Raw genomic sequence first — 13,126 nt, 5'->3', positions numbered from 1 at the left:
AAGCGTGTATGAGTCTGAGGACCTAGGTTTCTCTTAGAATGTAGCCCTGTAGAAGCGTTGCTACTGGCTCTCCTCAAATAAGTCGACGGATCTTTCGAGAACTCAAGCTGGAATTCCTGGAGCTAAAGCTAATGAGGAACAATATTAAGAACTGACATTTGAAGGTGACAGCACAAGGATTCTAATGCCACCAGATCCATTTTGTGTACGACCGTGCATACATAGTGTTGTGGATTGGCAGGAGCCAACCCACGAAGTTGAGAGGAAGCCGAAAGGCACGCGTTTAAGCTCACGCAGGCTGGCGTGAGATCTGGAACAGGACAAGGAAATTAGAACTTAGAAAAACGGATGCAGATGGTGGAATACTTAACTTTAATCCATTAATGTTGAACGTAGCTCTTGTCTGTACATTCTTTACAATATCAATAGCAACTGATAATGGCGCCTTGCTAGGTCGTAGCAAATGACGTAGCTGAAGGCTATGCTAACTATCGTCTCGGCAAATGAGGACGTATTTTGTCAGTGAACCATCGCTAGCAAAGTCGGTTGTACAACTGGGGCGAGTGCTAGGAAGACTCTCTAGACCTGCCGTGTGGCGGCGCTCGGTCTGCAATCACTGATAGTGGCGACACGCGGGTCCGACGTATACTAATGGACCGCGGCCGATTTAAAGGCTACCACCTAGCAAGTGTGGTGTCTGGCGGGGACACCACACATAGACTTACAGACAGTATTTCTCCACCGCGCCCTATTCGCGAGTGGAATAAGAAATTAATTGTCTCGCAGTGGTACAGGGTACACTCCGCCCTGCACTCTACGATTGCTTGCTAGATGTGCGAATATATATAGCTGTCAATTTAGTCTACCTATTAAGATGTCAGTTGATCCATTTATAGCCACAACTCATGGAAGAGTGTTTTCTCTTACTCGTATTTATCGAGAAAACAAAAGATGGAACTTCTTCTGCTGATTGTCTCTCCGCAGAAACCATCGTGTCCTCGAAGATGATTATCCTCACCTCCAAATCTCTTAAAACTCCATCATTAATTTTTATGGTTTACAATGCATAACATCCCATAGATGTTCGGGCTCACATGCGGTTCCTCTCCGTCGAATTGTCTTGGCTCAAACTCGTCAAGGGGTTAAAGCGCACATGTCGCATTACACGCACTAAATTAGACACTTGTGACCTTTTGGTTAAATTGTCTGGCTGATGGCAAGTTTGTGAAATACAAAGATAGTATAACATTCCACTTCGTTATCTTCACGAAAAATTTGGTTCACACCACGCGCGTGGCTGCTCACCGCCAAGTCCCTCGACACCACACAACGCGAAATTTTCCAAGTCGTTTCACTTCCTAGCTACCTAAAGACCGACCGTCCGCTTTCGCGTCTGCATCCTAAATGTTCACTTTGGTGTCTCTAGCCGCACTGTCGGTTTTCGCGTCTCCATCCGAACTGTCCCCTTTTGTATCTCGACCAGAAATGCCCTCTGCCCGTCTCCGACCGCGTTTCCCGCGCGCTGAACGTCATCGTTCGACTGAAGGGCGCAGTTCCCTTTCCTGAAGCTGTCCATCTGATTGGCTACGGCTTATTTTACATTACTTTACATTTTAACATATTTAAATGATCAAAGCTTGACCACTTTCACGTTCTAAATAAAGCGGCAATAATACCCATTACATAATAAACGTTAAATTCTTTCACATAAGACCAATAAAATTTCGTTCTTAACTTTGAGTGTCAGGCCAGTAGCCTTTCACCAACGTGCTTTCTGATAAATAAATAAAGAACAGAAGTAGCTACTATGCACTAAATTTTACAAAATATATTACATTGCCTAATGATTCAATAAGGTGTCGTGCTGTCATCGGTCAATGTGTTTTGTCTGGAGAAAATGATGATCTGATGCTTAACTGAAAATAGTGATAATTTAAATTTACTACATCTTTAAACAAATAAAGTTACATAGTTGATATTTACAACGTTTGTCATTTTAATGATGCGCTTTTATATGAAATATCGATCGTTAAGATCGACCAAAGCGTTCAGATTTTGTCATTCAGGTATTCGTTACAAAACTTGTTAATTTCACTTTAACAGTAAATCCTAAACTATTACAGATATGATCAATATTCAAGTTTCATTGGGATCACAATGAAAATTTATGGAAGATGGTTGATTAAAATTATTGTGGCTTGCTTCCCTGCACTACTTCAGAATTAAATAGTTTTCATGAATGTTTCCCTTTATAGCCTGTCTTAGGTCCGCCATATTTAACACTGCTACGTCTCCTTGGACACAAAAGCCTTCTACTGGGTTTCCGTATGACGTAGGTTCTTGTCTGTCTCACTCGCTTACTACAACGCTTAGGCCTCAATACACGCCTGTGAGTTTCCTCATCTCGTGGTGAATCTGCGCCCTTTGTGGCATCCAGTCCTGCACGACAGGGTTCGTTTCACAATTCCTGATGTCTGACTCTTTCGGATATATACTTAAATGAAAGCGAAATACTCGTTAACAACGGGTATTCTGCAGGAATAGCATGGATAGTATGCACCATCAGTTGTCAATCGCATCTGTGGAAAAACAGAAAGATTTTCACACATCCAGTCGAGAATGTAAGTATCCTCATTCATCCAAAGTTTTGGTCATGTATCTCAGTTTTACGTATTTCCCATCAATTTTCGTAATTTCGTCAGGTTTTTTTATAATTTAAACTCATTTTACCCACTCACTCGAGTTCCAAAGCACAACTCTCGTCGACTTGTCACGTCAACAAAACTTCTTATCACGTCGATATCGTGTTGCTATCAGCCAATGATATTGCAGCATGATTCTCAATTTATGTATCATTGCCAAACAATTATTTTGTGAGTGCTATACACATGTGCACATGACAGGTACCATGTTAGATTGCTTACAACATATAACACAATTAAACACTGTTTGTTAGTGCAGTAAATAGCCACCAACAGAGAGGAAGTGCAAAAACTATGTTCATTAACCAAAACGTTTTATAAATTCCATAAGCTTTTATTATGGTTACCCATCTCTCCCTATGTTGATGGTGGTCACAAAGTATTTTCGCATTCAAGGATCAAGGATCCTGAGCAAAAGCCTAGTTAGTCCCTCCATGCGTCTTGTAACTGTTCATCTGTCTTAAACCAAACCTCCCTGCAACATTGTCTCCAATTTAATTTGGAACTGACCAGAAGTAGGAGGGATCTGCTCAAACTACATTAGACATTTCGTGAAGGAACAAAACTAGTTGAGTTCCACGTAACCAATACACTTTGATATTTGGCCTTCAGACAGAGCATAACATGATCCAAATGGCCACAACCGGCTGACGTTACTGGTATTAATGTAATCGCCATTCAGCGAAGAGTGTTCTGTACCAATGTTACTCGTGTCACACACCCAATTACAAATGATCTCTCTGGACGTTTGCAGGCTGAAGATATTAGCACTCCTTATTGGTATATATTAGATATGAGTCTGATACGTTTGAGAGTAGCCGGCCGCGGTGGCCGAGCGGTTCTAGGCGCTTCACTCCGGAACCACGCGGCTGCTACGGTCGCAGGTTCGAATCCTGCCTCGGGTATGGATGTCCTTAGGTTAGTTAAGTTTAAGTAGTTGTAAGTGCAGGGGACTGAAGACCTCAGATGTTTAATCACATGGTGCTCACAGCCATTTGAACCTTTTTTTTTTTTTTTTTTAGAGTATTGTGGTGATATAACAGACAGCTACGAGGAAGAAGAAACATATGGTTTTGAATGATGGAGCTCCACATGGAAGGAGTTTTACACATTTTGTGTAAATCACTTGTGCTATCTATTCTGTTATATTGTTGTAGTGTTTGAATTTTATACGAAAAAGGTAGTAAAAAGAGAGAAATTATCACAGAACATAAAGGCTACACAGTACTGCACTTAAATATAAGCGTGTGGTTGCAATATATTAGTCACTTATGATTTGAAAATTATGCTGTCCACAAATCAGTCCTGCAAAATTATCGTCAGCGACGGAAAAATGCATGAAACAACGATATTTTATGAGGAAGGAGACAAATGCGTACCAGCAGTGTTTGGCACGTGATATTACATGGTCTATTCCACACACAACATTGATCAAGCAAATGTATACATAGGGATTGCAGTACCTCACAAACACCTGTTACTGACTTAGAATCATTGCAAATATGTAACTCAAGACTCGACTGATGTTCAAGATCTGGCAAGGAAATGTAGTACTTTCGATCTTCGTCCATTTAGAGGAGAGTGCTGAAGTAGGTTTTCTGTCGGTTTAGTGGATGTGATTCATCACACATGCGTTGGAAGTCCTCTGCTGACTGTGATATGGGGAGGTTTGCTGTTAACGATTGCAGGTACATAGGTACGCTGTTGTATATGGGTAGGACGCAGGTTGTGCCACACTACTGATACAGCCTGAGGGAACAATGTAAAAAAAAATGCTAAATGTGCCATAAATGACCTACCACAACCTCTGCCTCTCTCTCTCTCTCTCTCTTTCTCTCTCTCTAGAATGCGTCATCAGTCTCCCATTAGATCCTACCTTGTTATAACACGTCTCATCTCAACCGCTTAGTCCATCCACTTTCTACCAACCTCTAACGCAAATACAAGTCAAATGAATCTCTTCTCTAGGAATGCATCCAACACAGTAGTCAACTTACATGTATTCCTGTTATCTAAACAGACATACTGCAACACGTTGCTAAAAATCATGCTGCATCTGATTTGTATGGTACTTGTTAGCTGACACCGCATGGTTGTCATTGGTAGAGAGTACAGAGATGCACATTGTAAATACTGTTGGTCAGAGTTTAAAACGCCTGAACAGTCTTGCACAGGGTCAAACATATGATCCCCTCTATAGTTGTATATTGCAGTCCTGCAATGTACAAGCTGGTAATACAATGCTCTTTAGTTAAGGAGAATATAAATTTATCACTGTCACAAGTCCTACCACGTTATAGAAATCTATAAGGTGGTAGCCTACAACTTTGGGGTTACATCTGGGCTTGTTATCCGATGTATATAAAGTTATTATTCCACATTTGTTGGTCATCGACGTTAAACAGTCTATTTGAACCGCCTTATGGCTGCCATCGATAAGCGATTGTTTCCCGGTTTCCAGTGCTTCCATGTTAATTTTTCTGGTATTCTTCCTGCTGTCACATACACGTTCCCATGTACAAGTATTTTCCTGCACTAGGCAGACATGTAAGAACGTCGACACTCTCTCTTAATTTTCCAGCATTTGGGCGTAATTTCCCGTGAATTATACCTATTTTCCGCCAATTTTTGTAATTTCACCAGTTTTATGTCCTTTCTGCTCATGTGATCTTCACATCAGTTCTCGCTACGTATTCTAAAATTCCTTGTAAATGTAGTACAGGTGCCAACACCTAACGCATCTGCGCTATTTTTCTGTATATGTGTTTGCATCACTTTCACGTGGGGGCCCCCATGGCACGGGACAGGTTCAGGAGAGGGTCAAGATACAGCTCCTAGGTGCATCCACCATCCGGATAGGGCTCAAAGTTAGATCCATCAGGAGATACTGTCGGGACAGGGTCTGCAGGCGAATCCACCACACGTTATGTCTTGGAGAGAGTAGGAGGTGAATCCACTATCAGTTACGGCTCGGGAGAGTTTGAAGGTAGATCCATCATGCATCATGGCAAGAGGGGTAGGGTACACAGGTGGATCTACCACGTGTCACATCCGAGAGAAGGTTGTAAGGTGGATCCATCGCGTGATATGGTCGGGATAATGTTCGGGGTGGATCCATGACATGTTACATCCAGAGAGGGTTTGAAAGTGGATCCACCTGCAATATGTCTGGGGTTGTGTCTGAAGGTGGGTTCACCGGCAGTAGGTCTGGAGTATGTTCGAAATGTAGTGATTACGTCAAACTCAGCTCGTTCTGTTTTCATTCCTGAGACGTCTAATGTACTGTGTATAGTTCCCTACTATCTCTTGTCAGTTTCCAACTACATCAGAGCCAATGGTGCAGGGACGTTTGGTTAAAGACAGAGGAAGAGTTACAAGATGCATAGAGACACCATATAGAGTTTTGTTAAAGATCCACGAATGCGAGAATACTTTGTGACCCTCATCCACAAAGGGTGAGATGAGTAACCGTAATAAAATCTTAGCGAACGAAATTTTTGCATCTTCTCACTGCTGATGCCCTATTTTCTACACTCAGGAGCAGTATTTGTGTTATGTGACAGTGTAATAGGGTTCACAATATGTCCACATGTATTCGCAAAGTAATGGTTTGGTTGGGGGTGGTTTAACAATGATACATAAATTGAGAATCATCCTGCAATGTCATGGCTGATAACATCACGAGAGCAACATAATGAGATGTTTTGTTGACATGACAAGTCATATCGAAAGTGATGGTTTCGATATCGAGTACTTGGGTAAAATTCGATTAAATTATGGAAACCCTAATAAAATTACGAAATTTGGTAGTAAATACGTAAAAATGAGGTGTACGACAAAAGTTTGGGGTGCACAATATCTGTGCTCTGTGGGTTTAACTCCTACAAAATACACCCTGTTCCTCATTTGGTTATGCATTGTAAACCATAAGAAAGATAGACGCAGGTCCAGAGATTTGGAGGTCAGGATGACTTAGCTAGGACACCAATACGGTGATGATATACCTGGGCGCAATATGCGCCACAAATATGAGGAATCAATGCTCTTGGCCTCTTCAAAAATGGAACATCGAGACATCTGCTACTCCATTCCTGTGGAAAATAAGATTACATCTACAGGTCATCGCTTTCGGAGACCTGTTTGCAAATGCTCTGCAACGTCACAAACACAAGAATCTCCTATTGTGATTGACAGTCTGCCGCAAGTGCTCTTCCTCCAGTACAGCTGACAAAACATTACACAGGTCTCTTAGCCTGCTTCAGTGAACCAAACGGGTCTATTCGATGGGATCACCACATACGCCTGATGTCAACAAGCAGACAGCATTTTAAATTTGTGGTAAGTTCCTATGGGACCAAACTGCTGAGGTCATCGGTCCTTAGGCTTACACACTACTTAATCTAACTAAAATTGATGTAAGAACAACACACACACCCGTGGCCGAGGGAGGACTCGAACCTGGGAGCCGTGCGAACCGTGGGAAGGCGCTTGAAACCGCGAGACTACCACGCGCAGCGCAGATTGTATTTGTTTCCGATTTATCAGGAGACAGAAACGCAGTTAAACCTTATCGAGTACTCTAGCAGGGGACGTTATTTAACTTTTTAGTTTGTAGTTATACTTCGTTGGATGTTAGAAAACTAATGAGAAGAGAAAGTACGTGAGAGAGAGGGAGAGACTGCGCTGTTAACGAAGACTCTGGCACCATTACACTGTCGTACATCGAGCGCAGTAGTTGTAGGAATACGATAAAGGAGATTAGGTTATAAACAGGGATATATTATAGACAGTCATTCAATTTCGATTAATTGTAGGTGCTACGCTTCTGAATTGTTTCTGAAGTCTGTGTATACCCTGCATGGTTGTGAGTTTCCACCCGTACGTCCGTGTGCAATTTTTCACTTTCTGATAGCTTTCTACCTAGTCAGTGACTAGTGGATTATTAGACGGCCATTTGATCAATGGAGCAGTGGTGTCGGAACGTGATGGGATTTCAAGATAATTAGCAGGGGCCTGTGAGTTGGCGGGGGCACCTCTTACTCGTCGAAATTATGTGTATTCAAATGTTGGAGGATTCGTGGGAATACGTCAGGTAAGCGATACTCTGACGAAAGGCAGTTTGATAGCTGAGTCCCATACCGCTCCATCTAAATATTGAGGGCAAACATATTACAGTCTCTCACAAAAGACTAGCGAAGTGAATGCAATGTTAAAATTAAGATCTAATGTAAAGTTTCCTACAGGGTTACTTTCATCAGTGGAAGTTCGCTCTTTTGTTCTCTCGATAAGCAAGAGACCACATACTTCCGTGAGGTTTCTGTGCCTACAAATGGATACACTGACGTCTTAATAGGTAGAATTTACATCTACACCTATAAGCATACCTCACAAGCCACCATGTAGTGCGTGGTGGAGGGTACCCTATACCACTAATACTCATTTCATATCCTATTCCACTCACAAACGCTACGGTCGCAGGTTCGAATCCTGTCTCGGGCATGGATGTGTGTGATGCCCTTAGATTAGTTAGATTTAAGTAGTTCTAAGTTGCAGGGGACTGATGACATCAGATGTTAAGTCCCATAGTGCTCAGAGCCATTTGAACCATTTTTGAACCACTCACAAATATGGTGAGAGACAAAAACACTATTTATATGCCTCCGTATGAGAGCTGATTTTTCTTTGTTGTCCGTACGGAAATGTATGTTCGCAGCAGTAGAATCCGTCTGCAGTAAGCTTCAAATCTCGGTTCTCAGTAGTGTTGCTCAAAAAGAACATTGCACTATCTCCAGGGATTCCAGTTTGATTTATTGAAGCACCCATCCACCCATTTGGCGGGAGAGAATAAGAACACTTCTACAGCGCTGCATTCTGAGGGAGACGTAGGTTTGCAGATTCATACACGTTTGAGATGGGGTGGTCAACTGACAAGTATTTTACTATTTTTCGCTGTTTTAGTCTTCCGGGGATATTAAAAAAAACTCAGGACTTTTTGGTTTGCAGGAGGTTTGAAGCGAAGCACATTGGTCAACATCCTGGTAATTCCCCCAAGTGACATTTAATAGCCCAATCTTGTGGAAAGGATGGGACAACTTCAGTGAGTCTGGAATCAGTATCAGCCGTCCGATAGGGCGAGCGGTGGTTTGTCGGCGAGGATCAGTACAGCCCTGATGCTCAGACAAAGGTTCGCAACCCGATGGCGTTGGTGGTAGCTGTTTACAGTGATCCCGCTGGAGGCGGCGGAGATGGCGGCAGTGGGGTCGCGCCGGTGGAGAAGAGAGTGAAACCTCGTCCTACTGCCCCATAAACCGACGGGTCTCAGCAAGATTACTTCGGGAGCAGTAAACCAGAATTCTAAGTTGCTTACTTCCATTAGCATAACAAGGCAACGGAGAGGCACGACGCAGTTAGCGTTTGATATCCTCAGCTATTTGACGACAGTTACCACCCATTTTGGTATCAGATGAAGTGACTACCTAGCCTGTGGAATCCCTCCACAGACGTCATGGAAACGTCTATAACACTTACGTGGTGAGTGTAAACCGACTGCAGTAAATATGTCATCCTCCATGCAAAGCGACTCTCACGATCAATGAGGGGCCACTGCGTGGGTGCAAGCGAGGGTGATATGATTCTCCAGTTGAAGCCGTAATGAGGCGTTTTTTTTTTTTTTGTTTGTTTTTGTTTGAAGGAAATCTTTTAATGGAATTTCAATGTAACAGCTACACAGAGAGACGATCATCGTAATAAAATAAGCTATATTACCGAATTTATAAAGTGTTATGTTACATAAACCTTTTATTTACTACTCCTCTGTGTTGCTACCTCGTAGATGATGAGGTTAGTTTCAGAGAGTTTCAAGGTGAGGAGGCACCCTGCGATAGAGGTACATTATACTTTTGGCACTCCATCATGGGCCAAAAATGTCTTTCATGTTCTCGCCCTGTAATGCAGGCTGTGGCAGATATTAAGCTGATAAGAACATTTTCTACTGATGGGATCATACTTAGAGGAAATATAGCCTATGCCCTAGTACTGTATAGGATTTTTCCACAAAGTAACGATACTTTAATGATGTGCAACGTGTATGTATTCCGATTTTTTCTTTTTTTGAAAATATGTCGTATAAAAGAAGGAATCTACATTTCGAGTAAGAAACTCGAGGTTTATTGACAAAACAACGTCCCGTTTTTGATTGGGCAAAGTGGGTTTTTTAAACAGGAGAGGCTATGTCGGTGTTGGAACTACAGTTAGAACTATTAGTACAAGTTGCGTCTGCTTGTCTTCCATTGTGCCATGGCCATCGGCAGCAGTGGTCGCAAAGGTTCAGTGATCGGACATTGCGGCTTAAGCCCGTCATTAGTGGCAGTAAACAAAGAAAAATTCTGACTAGTCGGCCAGGTATACGCTCGTTAGAGGGCCATGGACTAGACTGGAGGTGACTGGTAAAATTTTTCTTCTTGACATGCTGTGTTCGAGTAAGATAATAAGCACTTCATTTGTAAAAAATATCATACGTTCTATTTACGATGTTTCAGTTAACTAGGATGTGACTTGCAACTCGTAAATACTGTAGGTATTGGTGTGTTTCATTGTCCAGTGATGTTGATACAGAAGTCCTGTACATAAGGGACAGGGATTTGCAGCCGCACTAGGACATTAGGTCGCTGTTCTAATACTGTTACCCATTCTTATGTCCCTCCCAGCAGCTGTTAACTTGTAGATCAGCAGAAAGCTACTCCCATGCGCTTGAATGCTAGCTTCCAGTCCTATTACCCATCCTTCCCACATATGGCTATTGTCTAGACTGGCTGGAGCAACTCTCTTTTGCTGGACGAATGGCGAAAATGTCCTCTCTACATGTAGTAGTTACTGACGGAACTGTCTAGTGCTGGCAGCTATCCCTTCCCAACTCCCATGACTCACAGCCAGATAATTGGTTTTTTTTTTTTTATTTTACCACCAAATTTTGAATGTCCCACCAGTAGGCTAGCGGGAGTTAGACTAAACTCGTGTTCTGGGTCGGTCATTTTGCACTGTGATGTCATAGACTGTACCACTATTCCAAAGATGATACAACAAAGCGGGTACTCTACATCGTTCCACAAAAACAACATGGAAATTGATCTTCTAAAAATAAAGAGTATATTATTATTATTTATTGTTGTGTCCTCTGTAATACTATATAATCACCATATGAATTTATTGCCAAATTTCAGATTTATCACGAAATTTGGTATTACCCACCGATTTGTGAGCTTTTCGCCAGTAGGAAGGTTGGGAGGGGAGAGACGCGGCCCTCCAATGGGATGGGCATTTCCCAGAGAAAAATGGTTAACTAATTGATCAGTTCAATTAATTAGTCGATTTATTTGATGTCAAAAGTGCGCTGGGATCCGCATCACTTTTCCCAGAGAGGCGGGTGGGACGTCGAATTGGGGTTGGGGGGGGGGGGGGGGGAGGGAGGGGCTAGCGGGTTTCTCCGAAGGGCTAATTTTCCCCAGGGAGTCATTAATCACTTAGTGGAACAGCTGACTTGTTGCCCAGGGGAAAATAAGCATTAATACCTTGCTCTTCTTCCCCCCATGAACCATGGACCTTGCCGTTGGTGGGGAGGCTTGCGTGCCTCAGCGATACAGATGGCCGTACCGTAGGTGCAACCACAACGGAGGGGTACCTGTTGAGAGGCCAGACAAACATGTGGTTCCTGAAGAGGGGCAGCAGCCTTTTCAGTAGTTGCAGGGGCAACAGTCTGGATGATTGACTGATCTGGCCTTGTAACATTAACCAAAACGGCCTTGCTGTGCTGGTACTGCGAACGGCTGAAAGCAAGGGGAAACTACAGCCGTAATTTTTCCCGAGGACATGCAGCTTTACATGCAGCTTTACTGTATGATTAAATGATGATGGCGTCCTCTTGGGTAAAATATTCCGGAGGTAAAATAGTCCCCCATTCGGATCTCCGGGCGGGGACTACTCAAGAGGACGTCGTTATCAGGAGAAAGAAAACTGGCGTTCTACGGATCGGAGCGTGGAATGTCAGATCCCTTAATCGGGCAGGTAGGTTAGAAAATTTAAAAAGGGAAATGGATAGGTTAAAGTTAGATATAGTGGGAATTGGTGAAGTTCGGTGGCAGGAGGAACAAGATTTTTGGTCAGGTGATTACAGGGTTATAAATACAAAATCAAATAGGGGTAATGCAGGAGTAGGTTTAATAATGAATAAAAAAAATAGGAGTGCGGGTTAGCTACTACAAACAGCATAGTGAACGCATTATTGTGGCCAAGATAGACACAAAGCCCATGCCTACTACAGTAGTACAAGTTTATATGCCAACTAGCTCTGCAGATGATGAAGAAATTGATGAAATGTATGACGAGATAAAAGAAATTATTCAGGTAGTGAAGGGAGACGAAAATTTAATAGTCATGGGCGACTGGAATTCGTCAGTAGGAGAAGGGAGAGAAGGAAACATAGTAGGTGAATGTGGATTGGGGGGAAGAAATGAAAGAGGAAGCCGCCTTGTAGAATTTTGCACAGAGCATAACTTAATCATAGCTAACACTTGGTTCAAGAACCATAAAAGAAGGTTGTATACCTGGAAGAATCCTGGAGATACTAAAAGGTATCAGATAGATTATATAATGGTAAGACAGAGATTTAGGAACCAGGTTTTAAATTGTAAGACATTTCCAGGGGCAGATGTGGATTCTGACCACAATCTATTGGTTATGACCTGCAGATTGAAACTGAAGAAACTGCAAAAAGGTGGGAATTTAAGGAGATGGGACCTGGATAAACTGAAAGAACCAGAGGTTGTAGAGAGTTTCAGGGAGAGCATAAGGGGACAATTGACAGGAATGGGGGAAAGAAATACAGTAGAAGAAGAATGGGTAGCTCTGAGGGATGAAGTAGTGAAGGCAGCAGAGGATCAAGTTGGTAAAAAGACGAGGGCTAATAGAAATCTTTGGCTAACAGAAGAAATATTGAATTTAATTGATGAAAGGAGAAAATATAAAAATGCAGTAAATGAAGCAGGCAAAAAGGAATACAAACGTCTCAAAAATGATATCGACAGGAAGTGCAAAATGGCTAAGCAGGGATGGCTAGAGGACAAATGTAAGGATGTAGAGGCTTGTCTCACTAGGGGTAAGATAGATACTGCCTACAGGAAAATTAAAGAGACCTTTGGAGAGAAGAGAACCACTTGTATGAATAACAAGAGCTCAGATGGCAACCCAGTTCTAAGCAAAGAAGGGAAGGCAGAAAGGTGGAAGGAGTATATAGAGGGTTTATACAAGGGCGATGTACTTGAGGACAATATTATGGAAATGGAAGAGGATGTAGATGAAGATGAAATGGGAGATAAGATACTGCGTGAAGAGTTTGACAGAGCACTGAAAGACCTGAGGCGTAACAAGGC

General features: G+C 42.5%; 1 protein-coding gene across 1 annotated transcript in view; it reads left to right on the top strand.

Moving 5' to 3' along the window:
• The window catches only part of LOC126252009 (alpha-2B adrenergic receptor-like), a 117,018-nt gene that overhangs the window by 85,032 nt on the left and 18,860 nt on the right, over positions 1-13,126 (top strand). The window contains exons 3-4 of the mRNA XM_049952793.1: positions 6,046-6,049; positions 9,280-9,325. Coding sequence (XP_049808750.1) covers positions 6,046-6,049; positions 9,280-9,325 — 50 coding nt within the window. The remainder of the gene's footprint in view (positions 1-6,045; positions 6,050-9,279; positions 9,326-13,126) is intronic.

Source organism: Schistocerca nitens, chromosome 4 (assembly GCF_023898315.1).
Source record: "Schistocerca nitens isolate TAMUIC-IGC-003100 chromosome 4, iqSchNite1.1, whole genome shotgun sequence".
NCBI lineage: Eukaryota > Metazoa > Arthropoda > Insecta > Orthoptera > Acrididae > Schistocerca > Schistocerca nitens.
Note: the sequence above shows the minus strand (reverse complement) of the source record. Positions and strands in the feature narration are given on the sequence as shown.